Source organism: Drosophila mauritiana, chromosome 2R (genome assembly GCF_004382145.1).
Source record: "Drosophila mauritiana strain mau12 chromosome 2R, ASM438214v1, whole genome shotgun sequence".
NCBI lineage: Eukaryota > Metazoa > Arthropoda > Insecta > Diptera > Drosophilidae > Drosophila > Drosophila mauritiana.
The window spans coordinates 7,580,600-7,603,116 of record NC_046668.1 but is presented as its reverse complement, the minus strand read 5'-3'; the positions used below and the strand labels follow the sequence as shown (position 1 = coordinate 7,603,116).

Genomic DNA, 22,517 nt, shown 5'->3' with positions numbered 1-22,517 from the left:
TGCCCATCTATGGGCGCGATCATTTTGTAAACACACTGAACATTTAGATTCAGACTCAATGCAAAGATGTCCGAAAACCATGATAGCCTGGGTGCATCTGTAGCCTACAGTGAGCTGGTGGCTACAGACCAGAAGGACATCATCCTGCTAATAGACGTGGAATCGGCGGTTTCCATTTGCTCAGCATGTGTCGCAAATAAATCCGCGAATCCTGTGGATGTCTTGACATTGTGGTTCACTAAACTATTAGGAGCATACATCGACGAATCTGGTCGTTGTGTACTAGCAGCTAGGGAAATGTGCAAGTGGTTCACGATTGTAGGTAATCCTTACACAATGTGCTTCAGTCTATTAACTTTAAATTCGTCCTCAGGAAGCACAAACTGGCAATGAAGTCAACAACAGTCATATAAAACTCATGTCTGCGGCCCAAGAATTTGTATCCGCATTCAGGGATCGCTTGCTGGAAGCAGGCGAACGTTTGGTTCATATCCTTGCCTATCTTGTCTTTATAATTATCGACTTCTGTTTAGTCAGGTAAGAGGGGCTTGGATAAAACCTATCTGAAGAATATTTCTATATATTTGTACTTACATCATTCAGCGATAAGAGTCATTGCCAGATTGTTGTGGATCTTCAACTCGGAACGCTTTCTTTAGTAAAGGATTCTATCATCAATTTGACAGAAGTGCACCCTCGCCTTGCGACCTGTAAGTTAGGAATACTAACGAATTGATACTCCCGAAAATTTGACTATTAGCTGAAAGTGGCTGAAGACTAATTATAGAATTTATATCTAACGATTGTCAGTGATGCAAAAGATAATGGAAATCGCAGATACCGAAGGAACACGCACTGGTGACCTGCACTTGTCTGTACAGACAGCCGAGACGTTGGCTCACATTTGCTTGCACTTCATGTCCACCTGGCATGCTAATCCTACAGACGAAAAAATGCCCAATTGGCTTAGAGTAACTGTTTTACATCTATGTGATGTGGCTATCAATCACTTGAATAGTACTTTTGGCAACGTTCGTATAACATAGCTTAAGATTTGTAAAAGAGTTTATTTAACAAGACATTTTTTTAGGACAAGCCTAATGTTCCTGCCGAAAACATAGAAGAACTTGTAGATGCTATCAGGTCCTATATCTTATTATTATATCATATTCTTCAAAAAGGTGTGGTGTATGTTGATGATGATGTAGCTGCTTGTCTGATGGACTTAATAATGTGTGAACAAACGTAAGTTTGGAAAATTAAATGGTCATTTGCAAATTGCAATGATTGTCTTTTCTTTTAGGAGGCCATCATATTACTCTGAAATCGAGAAGCAACAGCTCATTTCAGTGTTAGTACGACCACACGTACTAGATATTTTAGAGCTGGTATACACATTCCAAAAATGTCAAGATGTAAGATGAAACACAGAAATCGTTTGCAAATAAATGCCTAAGGATAGACTTTGTTTTTAACTTTACTAAAATTTATCCTCGTAGTATTTAATATCCAGTGCTCTTGGTACACCACAATTTGACGACTTCGACGCTTGCATGGATTTTATAAATGCTGTATCTACAGACGACGCGGATGTGCTCCCATCTACTTGCTTAACATTACAACAAATTTTTGAATATTTGTTTAAAGGTAAGGTGTCTTTTGGATCATATTTATTTCTTACTACTTACTGAGTCCCCAGATGCCAAAAATTTTGTCAATGGCGAACGCTATAATCAAGTATTGGATGCGTTTGGATGTCTTTTGTATTTAGTGGGTAACATAGAACTACATAGGTATTTCTGTGCCGGCATATTTCAAAAGGATTTTATTACATCGCAAGTGTGTGCGGATATTCTCATGCTGTGCTTTCGGTTAGTAACTATAAATCATACATTTTACAATTTATTTAACTATTCAATGTTTTTAGGCTAAAAGAGTCTAACAAGTGCTGGACAGATCGTGGCATAAAAGAGGCTATAGCTTACTGGCATAAGTGCAATAATTCTTATGCCATGTTTTCCACAAATCCAAGCCAATTGCATGTACAACGATTCCTTAGATACTTCCACTGCTTGGGAAAGCAGGAGCTTCCTGTCATAAGCATTCAAAACTTCCGACTCCTGTCTGCCGTCGCAAAAGCAGATGACCACTTGGGAATGAAGATATTGAAGCGCTTAGAACTCATCTCCTCCTCAGCGCCTACAAAAATTGAGTTGTACTATGAAGTGGTAAGCAAGTAAAAGTACATTTATAAAATGGATATACATACCTTGATTTTGTATACCCCAAGGTTGCTCTACTGGAACTTTTAGTGCACCACGATCAAATCGACTGTTCCCATTGGTTTCAGCGGACATCGGAAATGGCCAAGAAACTTTTAGGCATTGACAAGAGCGTTAGCTTTGCTAATGCTTACTTCAAACTACTAGCACGTGCGAATGGATCCACCCAATTACTGATACTCAGGGGACTGCCACCAAATGTTGGATGTAAAAACTGGAATCGAGAGAAATTCCTCGACTCCTGCAAAGTCAGCTATGACGGCCAATTGAGAGCATTTAGTGCCCGCCATGCAATAGACCCATTGTTTAAGGCCTTGCAGGACGTATCCGCAACGGTTGTCGACGGTTCATTTGATCTCAGTAAATCAAGCTACATTCGCCATGGAGATCATAGATGTCCCGTCTCTAGCCAAAAACGTCGCCGGAGTGAATTGGCGCCTAACGAAATCCTTCGTAAGATATATGAGGCCTCTATTCAGCTGGCCCAGTGCACCGCGAATTTCGATCCTGCCGACTGGGAATTGCATAAGAAGGTTATGGCCAATTTGAGTGGAATTGTACCCTAGCTCTGTGTACGCGATATACGTTTCCAAACCTGGGAATGCTCTATGCTTTTCGTATCGCTCCCTAAACTAGAGCAATTATTTACCACCCATGTGCTCATTTTGAATGAGAATCCCTAATAAAGATGTTGTGTGATAAGGCGGTTAAAAATAACGTGTAAATAAAGTCAGCTTACCTGCAAGCGAAGCCGATGTAAAGCTAACGAAACTGCCTGCGAAATAGGATCGAAAGGCTACCCTGGTGATGTCTGATCGTCGGGATGGTGCCATTGCACTTAGCGAAGCGATGACAATGCCCAGGGATCCGGGATTGGCAAACCCGCACAGGGCAAAAGTGGCTATTGCAGCGCTCCGCGGCTATAAGAATTATAGGTTTAAAATAATCTATAAAAAGAGAATATGCAGATGGGTACTTACTTCAACCTTTTTATCGCTAACCAATATGCCCAGGTTCCTATAGGCTACAAACTCGTTTATGAACGACTTTTGGGCCACCACCAGGCCAATGTCTTGACAGTCGTGCCACGGCACTCCCATCACGAAGACAATCGGGATAAAGATCTGGGAGAGAATGTAGAGTAGGGTGATGTTATGCAGTCCAATTAGCTCGAAAGTCCACTCCGTTACAGCGTCTAGGAAGAACACAATGGCTAGGAAGGCGATGATATTCGAGACGATTCCGAGCACAATCAACAAGGCTGCTGCAGCTCCCGAGGCGGCCGCATCCAAAATAGACGTATCCGTCCTTGGCAAGGTGTCTGTGCTATTATCAAAAGTTAACTCTTATTAAGAGGAACTTACGATCTTTCCAGCCTAATGTTGTCGGACCTGGTCAGAGATTCCTCGGTCTCGGGGTAGAACAGCTTGGCGAAAGCCAGTGAACCCGGGGCAGCCATCACGCTGGCTGCGATAAGAAAGCTGGCCGGAGCACCGAAGGACACATAAGCCCCGAGGACAGTACCGGCCACTGTCGCGTAGCCGGAGGTGCATATAGCGTGCAACTCGCTGACGGTCAGTATTTCGATATACGGCCGGATGACCAGAGGGCTCTCGGTCATGCTTAAAAACACGTTGCCCGCTGCATTTACACTTTCGCAAACGGTCGTGCCCACCATGGCCTGCAAGAGGAACCCGAAACCGTTCAGGATGAACTGCATCCAGCCAAGGTAATACATAATGCTGGTGATCACGCTGAAGAAGAACACCACCGCCAGTATGGCGAATGCAAAGACATACTCATCGCAGATGCGATCCCCGTATACAAAGCGTGCTCCGTGTTGTGCGTAGTTCAGAAATATCGTCACCTTGTCCCCAAGGCATTGGAAGACGGAGCGGCCGAAGGGGATGCGCAGGCAGAGTATGCCCAGCAGCAGCTGGCCCAGGAGACCGTGGGTCACTATGCGCCAAGGTACTTGCAAGTGGTGCTTGGACACGGCGAATCCAATAATGACGAAGCACACAGGTCCGAGCAGCCCTATGGCCTTGAATGCGTCATTGCGGCACTCGAATCCAAGGTAGGCCACCACCACAGCGATCACGATCGCCAGCATTACGCCGGACACTATCCTAGAATTGTAGAAAATGGAAAATCAGGATTAAAGCATTTTGCTTCTTAGAATAATCTTTAGGAGCCTCACATCCATTGTGGACAGTGGCTAAGGTTCTTAGCCATAATATCATTATTAATCGAAAGGATAATGTGCATAGGTCCTAAACATCTGGCATTTTCTGACTTATCATACCGCAGTTCAAGTCTGAAGGGAGATCCTGTAAAGGATATTGTACTCACCACTGGCGACTAAACTCAATCCATTTGTCAATGACTGGTTCCAAGTAGTTATTATACAGCTTGATGCCCACGAATGGCTTAAATGCCCAGTAGTACAGCCATAGAATATAAAACAAGATGAACATGACGATGAGGAACCCGTATCCATGACACCAGTTAATTGTGCACAATAGTTTTGGCTTAACCTCTGGCAATGGCTTCTCAGTGGTTTCTTCCTCCACTGTGTCATAGTCATCAATATCATCATCCTCGGTTGAGTTATCTGTCGATTCGGTTGTGGCTCCCGAGCCCCTATTGGGCCAGCAGTCGTCGGAATCCTTGTCTGTGTTTTTCTTATAAGCATTTGAGTTCGAACTCAAAGGGGTAACTCACCGTACAAGATGAAAATGATTGTGGCTGCAGTAAAGTAAGATATGAATACGACATGGAGCAGCACATGGAGTATCACGTAGGTGATTCGCTGTGCCCTCGATGGCGGAGGCTTTTCATCCAGTTCGCCTTCTGCTGGATCTGCCATTGTGTGTATAAATCAGAAACAGTGTGTAGTCTAAGAAGTGTTGTGTGTATATTATGACTCTCAACCCACAGCCCCCTAGTAAACAAATGGGTAAAAATAATCCTAACATCTTTAATAAATAAGAATTTTAATTTGCTTAATTTGATCAGCTAATTATCACGATCTACAACTTCAAGGAACTAAAACTGCGTAACATTCTTTCGACCCAACTTCTGGAATATCCTGTTGTAGTTCGCCCGCTCGTCATCTTCTTGTATAAGGATGCCTATAATGTAGTAAAACTAGTTAAAATAATAACAAATACTTTCGATCGGTTATCGACTGACCTGCAAAGCTGGCGGATACGAAGCAGACTATGCTGCCCACCACAAACGCTCGGAAAGCCACTGCTGTGATGGTGGAACGACGATGTGGTGCCATGGCACTGAGCGATCCGATAAGGATGCCCAGGGAACTGGGATTGGCAAAGCCGCAGATGGCGAATGTGGCGATTCCAGCGCTGCGGGCCTACAAAAATCGACCTCAATCGTTAGTTTCCATGTGAGTTGTGGGTCTTACACCATCAACAACTTACAGTGATATCATTATTTTCGATGTATTGACCCAGACGCTCATAGGCCACAAACTCGTTGATAATGGTTTTGGTGGCCACCACCTTGGCGATGATATCGCAATCTTCTTTCGGCACTCCCATGGCCCAGACCAGTGGGATAAACAGCTTCGAGAATATCCACTCAAAGTCGATTTGCTCGAGACCCACCAGATATCCAAACCAACTGACCAGACCATTTAGGAAGGCGATGAAGGCGACGAAGGCGACTATGTTGGCAATAATTCCCAAAACAATGGGCACGGCGTTGCTGGCACCACTGGACGCTGCGTCCAACAGCGAAGAGTCCTGTCTACAAGAATGACAGTGAACCTAGTTAGACATTTGGCTTAAACTAGGCGCCTTAGAAATACGTACGATTTTTCCAGTTCAATTGAATCAGATGAAGTCAAGCTCTCCTCCGTTTCGGGCATGTAAAGCTTAGAGATGGCCAGAGTAGCGGGAGCTGCCATGACCGAGGAGGTGATCAAGTGGGCGGCCGAGGCACCGAAGGACAAGTAGGCCGCCAATACGGTTCCGGACACGGTCGCAAATCCGGACACCATGATGCTGTGGATTTCGCTCTTGGTCAGCTTGTTGATATACGGCCGGATGAGCAGCGGGCTCTCGGACATGCCCAGGAAGATGTTGGCTGCCGCCGACACGCTCTCGCAAACAGTGGTGCCCAGGATCTGCTGCAGGATCCAGCCCAGCTTGATCACCACCCACTGCATCGTGCCCATGTAGTACAGGATGGAGATGAAGAAGCTGAAGAAGAAGATGACCGGTAGGATTGCGAAGGCGAACACATTGTTCTGCACCAGGAAGTCGCCGAACACGAACTCGGCTCCATCGGTGGCATAGCCCAGAAACGTGGCCACCTTGTTGCCCAAGCACTCGAAGATTTTGCGTCCCACCTCCCAGCGGATGCAGAAAATGCCGAGCAGAAACTGGCACGTGATTCCCGTGATGACTATGCGCCACTTAATGGCTCTTCGATTCGTGGAGAAAACGTAGCCGCACAGGATGAAGAAGCAGGGTGCCACCAGGGACACCAGTTTTTGGGGCTCATCCCGGCACTCGAAGTACACAAAGATGGCCAAAAGGGCCAGGAGCAATGCGATGCTGGCCAATGACACCACTCTGGGAAAACGAAGGAGGAGGAGTAGTTAGATGGCTTAACGATATATTTTTTTCATAATAGTTTACCTGGTTCTGCTGAAGTTGTGCCATTTCTTTGAAAATGGTCTGATGTAGTTCCTGTGCAGGCTGTGGCCCACCATCGGCTTGAAGACATAGTAGTAGAAGAGACCCAAATAGATGAATCCCAGGAGGAGCAGCAGCATTCCGTAGCCCGTGCAGAAGTTGATGCCGCACAACGGGTTGTCTTTCCAGTAGCACTCATAGTTGGCTGTAGATGAATAATGGTATACTTCTTGCTAATTACATGACGATATACTTACTTATGTCGTGATAGTGGTAGGTCGCATATGAGAAGTATCCCACAACACACAGATGCAGGAGTACATAAATCGAGATCCTCACCAGTCGTGCTACTTTCGGATTCTTTTCAAAATATCCCTTTTTATTTGGGGCATCGCTAGTGTCATCCAGTGGAAGTTCCTTGAATTCTTCAGAATCACGGATGTCCAACTCCTTCTATAACATTTTATAATATTTAAACTTGTTTACAAAGCTTTTTTTTATGGAAAAACTTACATGATCCAGTTCGTAGCCATTGTTAATAGCTCCTTTTGAAGATTCGACTGACATCTATAACGAAAAATAAGAGAGAACGTTGAAGTTAAGTGTTGCGACTATTATATACCGGGTACAACAAAGCGAGTGTGTTGCTATATTTTGTTAATAAGTTTTCAGCTTACTCTTAATACATTTCTAATGGTCCAATTTGAACCAGTCCTATTTTTATAAGCTTATCACAACATTATTTAGACGTTAAGCATGTGGGCGGACTTTAGCGATATCGTGGATGGTGGGCGTGGCAACAGTTTGAGACAAACTTGTGCTGCGCAGCCGTTACTTGCATGTCTAATGTCAGAATTTGAAGTTCATACGGACGGACGGACAGCCGAACTGTCGGACAACTGACGGATCTCTTTGAAGAATATACTATTTATAGGATCTAATTCTTTCTACGAAATTATTATAGTAGAGTAAAACCACGAGTATCTGGTATTAATACCCGACGACAAGCAATTTGCCGCAATCATAATCTGGCATTATCTCTATCAAATTATTTTAGCCCTCGAGTGGGCCGAGATATGCCAAGTGTCGCCCAGCACAAGATAGGTTTGTGTTAGCTATTTAAATCGAAGTTCGGAAAGTTTGACGATTCATGCCACTCAAAAGAAAGCGATAGGATCCGAAGAATCAAATTTTGAAGTTCTCTCGATTTTTGAATTGGGCACTTTGCTTTTCAGAGTCAATGGAATAAACTCCGGCACGTGGATGGCCACTCAAATAATTTCCGGGCATTAACTTTAGAGGGAACAAAGGGACTGACTGGGTTGTAAACTACAGCACAGGCTGTAAATAATCCACTTCAACTCTCATTCCTGATAAATTCGGGCTGTAAATCCCATTCAATATAGTATAGTTCCTCGTTAGGTGGTCTTTCGGTTAGGATTTTCCATTCTGGGTAATCGAAACAGAGTTGATAGCACTATCAGAGTGGCATTTAGCCAAACTCGTGAAAGTTAATAAAGCACTTATATTTAATAGACCTGCTCTGAGAACACGGTTATATATTCAGCCTCGAGTGCACGTGTTTTTTTTGCCGATTATTGTTTTTCACTACAAAGTGGAGTAGAATCATATAGAGTTTACATTCAAAAACCCTTTTTTTATATTCAGCTTGTATTTAAAGTCTATATAATGATCGCACCTTGAGTTTTTGGAACGCCAGTTAATTCACCTTTTTACGGTTTGTTTTGCTTCGTATATGATGAGTACTATCGGTTTGTTATGGCCGAAACGGGTTTTAAACGTCGTTATTCTCTGCCCGAATACAAATGACTGATAAATGCATCTGTTTAGCCCGACTAAAAACGTTGGCTAACTGACATTGTAGCTCGTTGAAACGCGCGGCACGACTAAATTCGGTTGGCTCCGAACGGGCCTTTTTAATACAATCGCTACTACACGGTATCTGATAAGGGAGTATCAGGTTTAGAATCCGCACTGCCTTTTTTCTATCCAATGATTTATGGTGTCTTGATAGTATTTGGCCTTGTTGATTTACAGAGATATAAGTTGGGAGCAAAGCTTACCTCAGGATTACTTTAAGTCTTGTAAGAAATCTGTAATTCCCCAAGTTAAATATTCAATGAGGCTTTTTATAACTTCATAGCAATGGGTATTCTAGAACCCAGCTAATACCGCGTGGTACCGATTGGTAAGGTGTTAATTTGGTTTAACTACACAGCGAAATAATGATTAAATAAATGTTAGCTTGATTGTACCAACTCAATTTTTACAAATTGAGTTTTAACTTGAAGTGCAATGCCACAAAATGGTTCACTGATCAAAAAATATCCATTTAATAGCAATTTAAAAAAATAAGTTATAAAACAAAAATAATAATTTAAAAAGATTTGAAAACAGGCAGATAATATTAAAATCCACATTGGCTTCATACTTTCCTTATTTTAATAAAAAAGTTTTTATGAAGATAGTATAAATAATATTTATTTGATATTTCTGTCGAATTTTGAAAAATCGATTGATCATTTTTTTAAGATTTCTACTTATTTTTCCCTGTGTGTCCTAAATAGGCAATTGGGATGACATGTAGCCTGTTTTATCAGCTGGCTGTTAACAATGAGAGGTGCTTGGCATGCGTTCTAGGCCGATATTAGTGCCAGATAATTTTCAGAAGGGCCATAAACCCCTCAGCAGATTGCACGCGATAGCGATGACGTTTGAGGAATCTGATTGCTATATGGCGATAGAGGAAGGCATATGTACCATAAGTGCCGGGCTACCGCGATACCAAGTCGTACTCCCGCCCATTGATAAAGACTTCTATTGGTGGTCGGCGATTAGGGGAATGACACAACTGATTGGTCAATCGAAGGGAGTGTTAACTAGTTGAGTGCAAAGTTAAAGGAGATTGCCAATCGCAATTCTGTGCGATTTAATAGGTAAGAGCATCGTATCTTATCGTCGAGACCCTCGTGGGGCAATCTGATCCAAAAGGTAACACAAGAAAGTCGGTAGTCAACTGGCTTTATATTTGATTCGCAACCCTACACGTGTGCGACTTAAATTTATTAATAGATCATATTTATCTTTATATTTCATTTATCGACTTGCAAATGCACTTAGTAGGCATGGAGGTGAAGGATTAGGGATACAATGTGGTTTGACTGGATGAACATGTGGTTCTTAAAATCTTAAAACCAATGGGACAATGGGCTCCAATGGGGAATTTCGAGATTTAGCAGAAAGGCACTTTTAACCTAGTGACTTATTTATGATGTAACACAACTATATTGCGGGACTATAATCGCTTATCAATAGAATCGAAAATGCTTGATTTGGTTCGTTCTTGGCTTGCTGGTTTTCGAGGGGATTGTGCAGAAGTCTGGGATTGTAATGCTTCGCTAAGGCATTGATTAATTTTGTTTACCATCTAAATATATTACTTAAATTCGTATAAATTGTATTCCGGGCTTGCCTTCCTCTTGAGGCTTTGACAATTTTTGTTGCAAATATGTGCGACTTCAACCCCATCTAAATCACAGGCTTCTAGAGTACAGGAGATTTAAAAATAAAATCAAATTTTGACCGAAATTGGGCACTGCTTACAACGAAACTTAAAATATAATTTAAATAAGGTTACGCGGTTGGCAAACCGATGAACTAAAAACTAATTAAGTCAACTGGCCCTAAAGTTACAAATATAAAACAAGACATTATTTTAAGACCAGCATGAGTTCGGGTGAGAGAAAGTGGGGAATCGATGGGCGCGTGATTGTGGCATCTATTCCTGCTTGTGGGCTGGAATCCTGTGGTGCTTGGTGTGGCGATGGTGGTGGTGATGGTGCTGGTGCAGCTGGTGGTGCGGGTGATGGTGGCCAGTCCGATGTCGGTGGTGGTTCGAGATCGGCTCCATTTGCTGCTCACTGTTGCTCGCCGAGGACATCAGCTCCTCCGCCTCGATCTCGGCCTCGAGTTGTGCGGACTCGGACTCCGATTCCGGCTGCTGGTGGTTGTGGTGGTGCCGCCGGTGGTGGACCAGGTGGCCATGCGCCCTCTGCTGGCTATCGTACTCGCCGCTCTCGTCCAGCTGGTTGTCGATCGTGGGTGAGTTGGATGTGGTGGATTCGATAAACGCTCTGCTCTTGGGGGTGTTGTAGCTGCTCTTCATGGAGTTGCTACCGTTGAAAAATATGTCTAACCTTGGTTTTCTGTAAAAAATATTTTTTAGTTGTTAACAAAGAATTTGCATAACGAGATTTCATTTTAACTATAATTATATTATAATTAATATATTTCGTATTATCAAAATAAACACTCCTAATTATTAATACTGCTGGCTAGATTAGACTTAGATCATCAATTTTAAAATTTTTATTTATATTTATAATTATATTTAAAAAATTTTTTTTTCGAATATTGGCGGGAAATTTCGTTTTAAACTGGTGTTCTTATTCAAATACGGTCACACACTTATTAGTGTTACGAAGCGATCGATTGTACAAAGCAGTTGACAAGCAGTACAACGATCGATACCCGAGCAAGCAGTGCATGGCGCAAAACTTTGAAATGGAAAGTTTAAATGAATTCTCGGATACAACACTTACCTTGGCAATGTCCAACTCGCCAGATGAGACTTAAACGGTTCTGTTCGGTAAACGCTCCATGGGACAGCAATGTCTGGAATAAACGTGAATCCGAAGGGGCCATTAAAATCGGAGTACCATATGTTGTAGGTCATGCAATGCAAATTGGAAAGTGCGCACATGAAGGGCATGCAAAACAGCGGCAAAAATAACAATGGCAAGAAGTAAGCGGAGCAAACAAGACACATTAAAACTGAACGACAAAGAAAGCCGAGCACAGCGCACAACGGTGCGTATGAGCAATTTTGATTAGTAGCACCTTGAGCTGAATCTGCTTCTGCGATGTTGTATCTTACCGATCCAGGGCAATAACTTTCAAGACCTGAGTCAATCCTAAACAGATATTCGGGCTTTCGTTACTTCCGCTCCAACTGGGAGCCAGCCCAACCCAATCCAATGGATTTCAAATATACGGACGGAAGCATTTCGAATGGAAAACGTGCGGGGTATGAATTGTAAATTGAGACTTCGATTCTGCTGACTGCAGAATCAGACGACTAGGTATTTTTGTGTTACGTCTACCGATATTCGCAGTCTGGAATTACATTGAAAGTACGTTTTTTTGCCAGCTCAATTTACGTCTGGCTGCTGGCCGGCCCCCGAAGTTGCCTGACTAATGACCTTTTCGCGAATGTAAATAAATTCTGATCGCCGTGTGCTAAAGGTGTCAAAAGGGGCCTGTCGCCGCCGATTCGTTTGGGATAAGAGATATGTATGTATGTGGAGAGTGAGAGATGATGGAGAGAGTGACTGATGGGGAGGACGAGGTGCCTCCACTCCGTTCCCGGGCGGTTAGTTGGACATGGCAAACAACACGCTTACCTGCCTGGTCGCAAGTGGGTGGCGCGAAGTAGAGCCCCGGCCTCAGCAGATTCTCCTCGTCGTCGTGCACCTCGATCATCAGGATGCCCACCACGCTGGCGGTCAGCTGGGGCTGCAGCGGCTGCTGCTGGCGGAGCTGCTGGCGGTGCTGCTGCTCCCAGTAGGCGAGGGCACACTTCACGTCGATCTCCACCCAGCCGGTGGCGGAGCTGCTCAGCATGGCGGTGTTGCAGGTGCGCTTCTTGCGCTCTGAGGATGGCAAAAAGATTGGGTTTTCTCAGTCGGCAGTTCTAGACCATTTATAATGTTATTAAATACAATTTTATGTTGGGTCAGCAAAATGTTTGGGAGTGCAAGTTTAAGCCGCATTTAAATTTCACATAACTTGTTATTTACTACATTGTCATTATGCTGAGATGGCCTTATGGCGAAATCAAGACAATTAATGAGGCCTTAAAAATTATTAATAGGCATTTTAATATTTGTAAGCTCTAGTTATGTTATATAAAAGCAATTTTTATAGCAAAAACTATTGTTATTATTTAGTTAATAATAATAAATTGTGCATAGCTGTATTATTGAGTGGTCAGACATTGCTTTTTCTAAGTTCGACTTTCTGGATTCCTCCTACCTAACTTACGTTTCTTCCTCTGCTGGTGGACAATGGAGACGGTGACGCGGATTTGAGGACCCACGGGCGGCTGCTCCGCGCAGTTTGGTGCCGTATTGCCCGGGTTCTCAGTGCTGATGGGCTGTGCCGATGCCTGGCCGGGATTGTGCTCGCGAGTCTGGCCTGGATTGGTCTTGTAGAGGCGGAGCAGGGCGCTGCTCAGACGGTCGTCGTTGTTGGAAATGAAAACACTGCTGGCGAACTGGAGCGTCACATTGTTGCCCAGGGACCACTGCTCTGGGTTGGTTGTCTCCGCATTGCAAATGGGAAAGCCGGCCTTCTCCTTGGAGGCGCTGCCATTGGGCTCGTTTGAGATGGCCTTCTGGACGCGCTTGAAGATGTCGTTGAGTCTGCAAAATATTGAGAAAGAAAATTAAATTTATATAAACGATTTAAAGAGTACTCTTTACTAAGATGATAATTTCTTTATACAGAATTCCACCCCATCTTGGGTGCGGGATATCAAGAGCTGGCATCTTTTGATGGTTCATCTAGCAGCTATTTGTATGCCCAAGCTGCGCCGCCCAGAGAATTTAGTTCAAGTGTTTATGTAAGACTCACTTAATTGACATTAGAGCGTTACATTCGGACATTCACAATTCAACAAAGAAGGCAGGAGATGGGCTGCGAGGAAAACGTGCTCGTTTCCATTTGCTGGGAATTTATAACTTTGATTCAATTTAGTCCGACGACAGCGACCAAACTAGTTCCCATCAAGGAACTGGTAAATCTGTCGCCGAAGGTGTCGGGTCCAAGTTTTGGGAAGCACCCATAATGATTAAACTATTTTCCATAAAACGCTTGCGTCGTAGCCGGAGTTCAGTGGACTGTTTGGGCCATAAAACTATTTCCCGATACCGAGTGTGGTGTATTTTTAACTTCTATCGAGCGATAATCAGCTTTTTAAGTCCCGCGATAGCCCACCTACATACTACATTGGACTACTGACCCCCGAGATCCCAGATTGCAGATGTTATTGAAACACAAATACCTCATTGCGATAGATATTCGAATGTGTGGCCCAATATCGCCGCGTAAATATAAACTACTCATGCTGGTGTGCTGGGCAATTTAAAAATAATGTTGACCACTAATCTGGTCAGTTAGTTAGCCGAGGAACGGCGATAGCCGCTTATCCCAAGAGCAATCATCCGACTTGGCGGATCGCCAACTACTTTTCTACTAAATGCGACCGGCCCGAGTCATCTGCGCTGATTAAATGCCTTCACATGATTCGCCGCTCGTCGGGATATTTCCCAAACTTGATTATGAGCTAAGTGCGCGTAGTGGAGCTAACGACAGACCCGTGTCACTTAAGAACCCATTGAGATCGAGACGAAATTCAGCCAGTGCACGGGGAAAAAGGCTGCCCATAAGAACTGACTTTTGATCTAGCTTATGGATCCAGAAAGTGATTAGCTTTTGAGTATATTGTTTTATCTCATCAGTTTTGTGTATAGTTTGCCCCTTGATTGGAATTTGAAACCAGACGAATAAAATAGTTGCAATTTCATTTGCTGTATCTTTGTGGCTTTCTTAGTTAGATACATCACATGCAAAAGGAGAAGATACACCGTATCAATCCCTGAAGATACGACTAACTATTGTATACATTTCTCCAAGTGCACAATCTTCGGGAGAGGGGCAGACAACAATAGTTAGTTAGCTATGATCTAATCTGGCCGCACTCACTCGCCTGGAAATTGGACAATTGTATGCGTCTGGATCGGCAATTGAGACGCGCCTGTCGCTTCGTCTTGTTCCTTTTCCCACACACGAAATGCACAAAAAGATCAAAAAGTGAAAAAGAAACTGATTAATTGTTTTGGCTTTTGGTCTGGCCCGCGGCGCAGTTTGTCTAGCCAAAAAATAATTATGAAACCCAGTTTTCGGGCTCTTGGCATTTTGGCCTTTTGCTCCGTTCCGAGAGTGAACCAAGCCCCTGCCTGATTATCGGTTCTTGTTTATGTTTATGTTTACGCTGTGATCGCATCGATCGAACCGAAACCGCACCGAATCTGTCTGGCTAGCTGGCTAGCGGGCTAGAGGGCTAGCGGGCTAGCGGGCTAGCTGGGCTGGCCAAGGAATTCCAGCGTGCGGAGTCGTCTGGAGTTGGCTGTGTGGCATGAACTTGAAAACTCGTTGAGTCGTGCCGTTTGTCTGGCCACCGTCTAGACAGATTGTCGGTCCGTCAGACAGGCGGTCTTTCCGTCCGCTCGTTGTTTGCTCGCTGCCTCTCTGTCTGCCTGCCTCCCTGTCCCTGTCTGTCTGCCGGCCTAGATGCTGCACCGAAAAAAAAATACACGGAATCGGGGTCAATCTGAAACTGATTCACGTCGAACAGCGGGGGTCTTTGGTATTGGATATATCTTAATATGGGTAATTTTGGAACAGACCTAAAGGAGTAAATCAATAAGAGGGCGTACAAGGAATAACACTTCAGGTACAAAGTACTTTTTAATTTATAAAAATATTACAAATACTAGTGCATAGTTATTGTTCAAGATAAAGATGCATTGATCAGCAAGTTATTTAAATTATATATATTAGGTTTAGTTTTGAGAAACAATTTTCAAAAGAATCAAATTGAAAGGGAATATAAGACGCTGCCTTGGAGACATACCACTTAATTAAGCTGACAGCGACTGCCTCTTTTCTCCCAGTGTGCTGTCGATGCTACCGCGACAATCTGTCCGCTTAGACACTATTTCAGTTCATGCGTGAGTCACGCATGCGCAGAGGCAGGGTGCCATTTTGGGGGGTAGTTGCCTTTGGGGGCAGGGGGAATTTGCATTGGCCTCCATTCGCTTGGGGCAGACATCTCTGAATGCATCGCCTCAGTGTCTGCGTCTGCGGTTTTGCACTCCGTTGCCTCAGGCCGCGGCAGCAGCAGTGGCAACAGTAGCAACAGTGGCAGCAACACCAGTAGCAATTGCTACTGCTGCAGCAACAGTAGCAACAACGGCTAGACAGTGTCTCGCCGGCTGCACTTCATTATCATGCAACCAACGGCGAAACTGCAGCCAGTCGAAATGCACACGCCTACTGCCGTTCGTCCTGCACCAAGGCACCAATGCACCATTGCGCCAGTTGCTGGGGGCAGACATGTCTGCTGTCCCGATGACATTACTCATACGTCATAGGTTTTTTGCCTCTTTTCTTTCTTTCGCCGTCTCTGTACGTCTGTACGGGTACGGAACTCTGCCAAAGCAATCAAACGAGATGAAACAATTTAGATATCAGCTGTTGGCCCCCACGAGTGCCCGACTTGCATAGCAACGACCTACAAAAAGTTCATTACCGGATAGCCGCAGCCGGAGACACAGACGGAGCCGCAGTCGCAGTCGCATTCGCGGACGGAGTCGCATTCGGAGCCGGATAGCTAGACATGGCCCAGACTGCTCCCAGACATCAGCCAGACAGCCATAGAAAGACACAGAGGTCGCCGACGGAATTCGATGCATACTGCAGTTGTGTGTTGCAGTGCCTGTGTCAGTGTGTCCGCATTGTGCAGCGGCGTCGCGACTGTTGCACTACAGTATCTGATGGATACAACAGATAGCATTGATGGATCTGGGCTGGCGAGCCCCCGCCCCTTTGATCTACATAGATATTGTGTGGTCAGTTGGTTGGATGTTGGTTAAAGGGTTATTCAGATCCACACGTTTGTTTGTGTGGCAGATACAAAAGCATAAGGAAACAAGAGCATCTTCTGATAAATTATAAAATAATGATGTATCTCGACTGACAGGCCTATGTAATTTCTCTGTTTCATCTATCTTAATATAGTTAGTGTGGTCAGATAGTTAGATAGATAGGGATTTTGAAGTTATGCGCACAACTTCCTTTCAATATAATGATAATGATGATAATATGAGAAATATCTCTATATCATGATCGATTTGCTCTGATTATCTCTTATTTATCGATCTGATTATTTATCTTTCAACTAGAAAACCACTAGATTTGAACGGTTATAATATTTAAATAAAACGTGCATATTTAAAACTATTGTTTATTAACAGCTTAATCATTTGTTAAGCATTTAAGCCCTTTAATCTCTACGTAATATTTAAAGATTCTAATCACTCTAGAGTTCGCATAATCAAAACAAAAGACGCAATTTGTGGGCACGCTTCTCGTATATAGCTAAAATATTTTATTGATCCTAAGTTTCGGTCTGCTAAGCGAGGCCATTACATTTATGACTTTTGGTAGGAACTTCATGCACTTGTCGGAGCATTCAATCAATAAATAAATAATAATCGAGTGCACATGTGGGAAATCTCATGGGAAAGTATTAATTTTCACTACTTATTTTTATTAATTCGCCGAATCGGTTTGCATGGGGGAAATCGTGTTGAAGATAAACCAAATGGAGCAGAGCATGTACAATGTACTTATGAGCATATAGTATACTCGATTTTTTGTTTTTTTGGCCGAGATGCACAAATGTTTTTAGCCTTGAATGAAAGTGGCCCGTGTTTGGACAAATCTCTCACTTAATGGACGGAGAATTTTATACAAAATTTGTGAAATTTGGCAGCAGGAATGGTGTTTAAACACAATGTATGTATGGCCGAAGCTGATTGAGCTGATTTAATTGCACAGTGCACTGTTTTCAGTTTTTGTTTACATAAAGGCAGCTTTTTAAAATGCTTGTTTTTTTTAGCCAGTCTTTTGTTCAAGTGCGTGTATTTTTAGAGATTTCTATTTGGGGATAGGTTCTATTCTCGCCATGATGCGACATTGATTGACAGCGCGTGTTTGTTTTTTTTGGCCATTTTGAGGTGGTTGGCACTTACCGCTGAGTGGCGACCTGCTGCAGGTACTGCTGGTTGGAGGACTGGCCGGAGTCGTCGCGCATGTTCGGATTGCTGCGGTTCTGGATGCTCAGGATCTGCTCCTCGGTCAGGTTGAAGCGGTTCAGGATGGTGCGGTTGAACGGATTAACCACCTCCGACTGCACGCCCTCGATGAAGAAGGAGGGATCGAAGGGAGTGGCCCTCGAGTCGCCGGCCATGATGATCAGCGACAGGATCAGGACGAGCTCTCGCATCCGGCTCCTTTCGCACTTTTCACCACGCATAGCACTTGCCATTTTTGTGTTCTGCTCTTGGCTCTGTTGCCAAACTAAATGTTTTCACACGGAAATAGTTGTTTTTCCTCTTGGCAATCACTTAAACTCAACGCTTGTTCACTGCATTTTTGCCAGCAATTAAAATGCTATCTTTTACACTTCAGCTGGAGACCGCGACAGGCGAATTTGTTAATTTTTGTGGCTGTTGTGTTCAGCTTCTCGATGTGTTCGCTCTAAGAACCAAGTATGAAGTGATTTGCCCGAGTCGGTTTTTTAGTCTTAAATAAGAAAAATTTGGTTGTGCCGGGCATATCTACTTTGTTATGGTCGTAAACGCTGCGTTGCGGCCGGCACTGCGAGAAAATGCGAGCGCTTTCAAAAGAATAATGTTTCTTTAGCTGTCAGCTAACTTGAGTTGTATTACTATCATAACATTGTGCTACAAACATCAAATATTTGTAGTTAAACTACATAATTTATATCTATATATAATATTTATCTTTATAATATAAAGCTTACTAAAATAAATTGTTACAAAATAATTATTTGGTGCTTAATTGTCAATTTAATTAATAATATATATTATATAATATTGAGAAGTGACCTGAGCTTAAAAGCGCACATTAAATCTAAGCTTAGTTCTTTATACTAGTTTTTTTTATTTTAAATATTATTACCGCATTTGTTCGCCACTCAACACCCCGACTGAGTTTGCAGTGTAGCGCTTGGGGCCTTCGGCTGGCGGTTCGGCTGGCGCTCGGATACACGGTGGCCGACCAATCAACGCCGCTTGAGGATCTGCCGGCGCTGCTGACGTCGACGTGGTGCGCTACAGTGGCCGTGCGTGAGATACGGAACGCGGTTGTATGGGTGTATCTGTATCTTTGGCCTGTGCCTGCGCGCCCGAGATGGGGCTTATCTTTAGGGCCGAAAGCGATACTCCGGCCCTAACCTAGGTTTGTTTGCCGACTTCCTCAAGTGGCTGCTATCAAACAGGGCCATCATCCGAAAACTGCTTGGTCTATCTATCTATCTATCTATCTATCTATCACTCCAAACACTCGGGGCACTTCAAACATTATGAACAACCTGTGTCAATCTTTTGGACTGCTTTGCACCCATCGGATTCGTTCGAATGTCCGTAAATACGGGCATTTTTTATTCAATTACTACGTGCGTGGGCGATTAGATTAACTTAAGTGATTTTCCTCGCCAGCGCACAATTAGTATGACCTAATCAAATTGTTTTGATACGCCAGTTATGTCCGTTATCGGTTGCTGTTATTTTTTGGGGCACGATGGGGCAAGATGCCTTTGCTCTTGACTTTCAGCTGTCGCCGGCATTTGTGCGTGCGGACTAATCATCTGACAACGAGATAGGCCCGAAAGTGCGTAGTCCATCAATTGGAAGGTGAATTGGGCGGATATATCCTATTAGAGGTGCGTGCGGTGCCTGGCACGGCGTTGGGCATTTGTCGCTTAACCCCAGAAAGCCCATCCTTTGGCCCACTTCTGGTACTACGCATGAGGAATAGCACAAGCACTTCTGGCGCTACCCCGAATATTATGCATTCCATTCGCATACGGAAATCCAAACAGCCAGACTTCAAGGACGTTCCTGATTTATTTATTTATTTGCAACATATAAACACATCTTTCCCAGCACTCCGCCGTCTGGACCAAATTGAATTTCAAAATGATTGTATAATTCGCAGCACTTTATAAAGTCTGGATTCGGCTCCTTCCCGCTGCCCATTCATATGATGTGTCTACACACCGATTAAGTTCTGAATAGAGTGGTGAGAGGGGGGTCGCAGGGGCGGGCTTCTCCAGACGTCGAGTGATATGTGTTATGTAAAATTGCAATCGCATCAAATGCCCAGAGATTCATAATCCCGCCGGTAGGTGGGGTGGTGGTGTGGCGTGGGGGGAAAATGAAAACAAGATATATGTGGGACGCAATCAGCGCCTCTTGTCGCGAAGTTTATATAATAATGTTTGTTTATTTGAGAGCTCGCATAGAATTTGTCCCACTTTGTGGACAATGTGGATGTCAGCAACAACAGAAAAGTGCCAGACATGTATGTAGATATATCTAGACAACGCGAATTGGAATGCCAAATGAGTCAAGTAGAGTCTCGCTTTTTGATTTTTCATTAACTTTCCAAGGCCGCCCGATCGGGTGGACCTATATATAATTGGCTAACTTCCTAATACGAAATCGAAATACCTCCGTTTTCTTTTGATCTTGCGAGGCAGGTACTTGCTGCCCCGCATTTCCCTACATTTATTTTTGAAAGCAATCTTCTGACAAATCCGTAGTATGCCTCACGCTCGTGCCAATTTGCGGGGCTTAATTTTAAACGGTAGCCGGCAATTGCCGCCAATGAGCAACAATTCCGTCTATCCGTCCAGCTGGATGTGGGCACGTGAGGCTCTAAAGACCAGTAGCACCACCGGCACCACTATCACCACCACTCACTGGCCACCACTCACCCCACTCACCGCACTCACCGCACTCACCCCAAACACCCCACTTACCCCACGCAGCGCACCTGGTTGGAAAACATCTGGCAATTGGTAAGTTTATGGCCCTTGGCGCTTAAGTGATTTTCTGTATGGTTACAAGTGGGTGCTCTGTTCTAAATTTAGTCGATCACATAATAATTGGTGACAATAGCGATTTGGCCACGTCTTTAGGGCTAATGCTTATCAGGCGATTAACTCTTGTGATTACTTTGTATTTATTTGTTTTGAATAGGTGCGTACTCAGCTGATAGTTAAGGATGGAGTAAAAAGTACAAGAATATTTCAATTGCCTTGAAAGATGTTGGAAAGGAAAGTACTTCATAGTTGCCATACTAGCTTGTGGTAAAAGTGCCGACTCAGTGGTTTCAGAATGTATGACAAACATTGATTTGGCACTGGAATACATTAGTTGTAGACCCAGAAAAGAGCAATCTAAAAAATGCGTTCAGCACGGCTATGGCAATGAACTTATCGGATTGTTATGACTCTTACTGGCAGCGGGAAGTTCTAATCCTACCGCAGCTTTTGACGGTTGTTATTGATTTATTGGCTTTATTGAGGCATCATGGCACAACTAATGGGACTATAAAAACTTTCGGATTGCTGCGTGATTTGACCTTGAATGTTGATGGTACGTAAGGTGCGGGATTTCTTGGAATTGGTTAGTAACTAACATTTTGGCATTATTATGCTCAAGTGCACTTTCAGGCGCATTGAATATGCAGGCAGCGAGGCGAAATTATTTAACCATCAACACGTAGTTTACATAATTATCCCTCACTCCAGAAAGGGTTCGGTATCCCCAGTCACCCCCCTTTCCCAATCAACGGACCGAAAAATATTCACCAGGTTTTCGATTATATGCATCAGTCTTCAAAATTGCGGTTCTACAGTGTTTATTAGCCACAATTCACAATGAATGAATCTAACCAAAGTTAAAGATCGAAGCCAGAATAGTATGTAAATTGTGTTTCCCTTACAAGTGACTATATAATCGGGTAAGTTAAATAAGTACACATACTAATCGCATGCATTTTCTCTCAGTCCAAGAAGCAGCACGCTAAGGAACATTCGATGGTGCCAGTTTATTAACAACACACGATGTTCGTCAGCCGGCGGACCAGACGTGTCAAGTCAGCACCGACCAAGAAGTGCCTCCAGACTTGTGGCATGGGTGCTGGTTAGCTGGTTGGCTGCTTGGCTGGCTAGCTGGTTAGCTGGCCGGTTGCTGGAGGAGCCATCTCTGGGTCTGGGCCACTGGCTACTAACCACGGTGCGAGATGGCAACTGGTGCCGGTGCAGCCGTCGAATGCAGTTGTCGTGATTGCTGGCTCAGATTGCATGTGGAATGCAAAGACCAGAAGCCAATTTGTTATTGTGTTGTTTTATGCCCTCCAGGCTGCTGCTACCGTTTATTTGCGGCCACATTTTCCTTTTCTGTTTCGGGCATACCCTGCACTGCAGTTCGGGCATCACGCATACGCTCTGTGGTCTGGCATCTACGGCCATTCTAATTTAAGCTAACTTATTTTAGTTACATATAATATAATTTATATATTTATATAATTTAGTTACATTTTTTTATAATTTGTATATAATTTAAAGAATATGAATATGATCAATTTAATAATATTAGTTTCTATTATCAATTGTAATTCATTTTAATAACATTTTGTCATTCAAGATTTTGGTATTTTGATTATATAAACATTATTGTTTAGGGTGTATGGTATTCGCTTTGGATTCAGTACCCCCCGGCCTGATTGTTATTAATTATTGCGCATTTTCATTTTCGGTTTTTAAGACTTT

At 43.5% G+C, this 22,517-nt stretch overlaps 4 protein-coding genes across 10 annotated transcripts; 1 reads left to right on the top strand and 3 right to left on the bottom strand.

Annotated features, from left to right (window-relative positions):
* Window positions 1-10: 10 nt before the first annotated feature.
* Window positions 11-3,007, top strand: LOC117136827. The gene is made up of 10 exons (XM_033297901.1): window positions 11-318; window positions 374-537; window positions 604-710; window positions 811-1,031; window positions 1,091-1,245; window positions 1,304-1,415; window positions 1,500-1,647; window positions 1,700-1,871; window positions 1,928-2,228; window positions 2,291-3,007. Exons 1-10 carry the CDS (start codon window positions 67-69, stop codon window positions 2,846-2,848), a joined length of 2,190 nt encoding a protein of 729 aa, XP_033153792.1. The 5' UTR covers window positions 11-66; the 3' UTR covers window positions 2,849-3,007.
* On the bottom strand, window positions 2,870-5,218 carry LOC117136829 (sodium/nucleoside cotransporter 2). Of its 2 annotated transcripts, none has more exons than XM_033297907.1 (6): window positions 5,007-5,218; window positions 4,635-4,956; window positions 3,647-4,411; window positions 3,263-3,590; window positions 3,022-3,202; window positions 2,870-2,961 (listed from the first exon to the last, which is right to left on the bottom strand). In XM_033297907.1, exons 1-6 carry the CDS (start codon window positions 5,149-5,151, stop codon window positions 2,924-2,926), a joined length of 1,779 nt encoding a protein of 592 aa, XP_033153798.1. In that variant the 5' UTR covers window positions 5,152-5,218; the 3' UTR covers window positions 2,870-2,923. The 2 variants fall into 2 exon arrangements, with proteins under 2 accessions (XP_033153798.1, XP_033153799.1); XM_033297908.1 differs by having other exon boundaries at window positions 5,012-5,165.
* Window positions 5,219-5,248: 30 nt separating this feature from the next.
* LOC117136828 (solute carrier family 28 member 3) lies at window positions 5,249-8,841 on the bottom strand. Of its 4 annotated transcripts, none has more exons than XM_033297902.1 (8): window positions 8,646-8,841; window positions 7,460-7,513; window positions 7,204-7,399; window positions 6,950-7,151; window positions 6,119-6,883; window positions 5,726-6,053; window positions 5,478-5,658; window positions 5,249-5,416 (listed from the first exon to the last, which is right to left on the bottom strand). In XM_033297902.1, the coding sequence occupies exons 2-8, from the start codon at window positions 7,511-7,513 to the stop codon at window positions 5,331-5,333; spliced, it is 1,812 nt and encodes a 603-aa protein (XP_033153793.1). In that variant the 5' UTR covers window positions 8,646-8,841; the 3' UTR covers window positions 5,249-5,330. The 4 variants fall into 4 exon arrangements, with proteins under 4 accessions (XP_033153793.1, XP_033153795.1, XP_033153794.1 ...); XM_033297904.1 differs by having other exon boundaries at window positions 7,204-7,396; XM_033297903.1 differs by having other exon boundaries at window positions 8,676-8,841.
* A 1,131-nt stretch (window positions 8,842-9,972) lies between these two features.
* On the bottom strand, window positions 9,973-18,435 carry LOC117137461 (protein anachronism). 3 transcript variants are annotated; one of them, XM_033298905.1, is made up of 5 exons: window positions 17,905-18,435; window positions 13,061-13,449; window positions 12,430-12,678; window positions 11,569-11,641; window positions 9,973-11,172 (listed from the first exon to the last, which is right to left on the bottom strand). In XM_033298905.1, the coding sequence occupies exons 1-5, from the start codon at window positions 18,198-18,200 to the stop codon at window positions 10,746-10,748; spliced, it is 1,434 nt and encodes a 477-aa protein (XP_033154796.1). In that variant the 5' UTR covers window positions 18,201-18,435; the 3' UTR covers window positions 9,973-10,745. The 3 variants fall into 3 exon arrangements, with proteins under 3 accessions (XP_033154796.1, XP_033154797.1, XP_033154798.1); XM_033298906.1 differs by having other exon boundaries at window positions 13,070-13,449; XM_033298907.1 differs by having other exon boundaries at window positions 11,069-11,172; window positions 12,434-12,678.
* Between the last annotated feature and the right edge of the window lie 4,082 nt (window positions 18,436-22,517).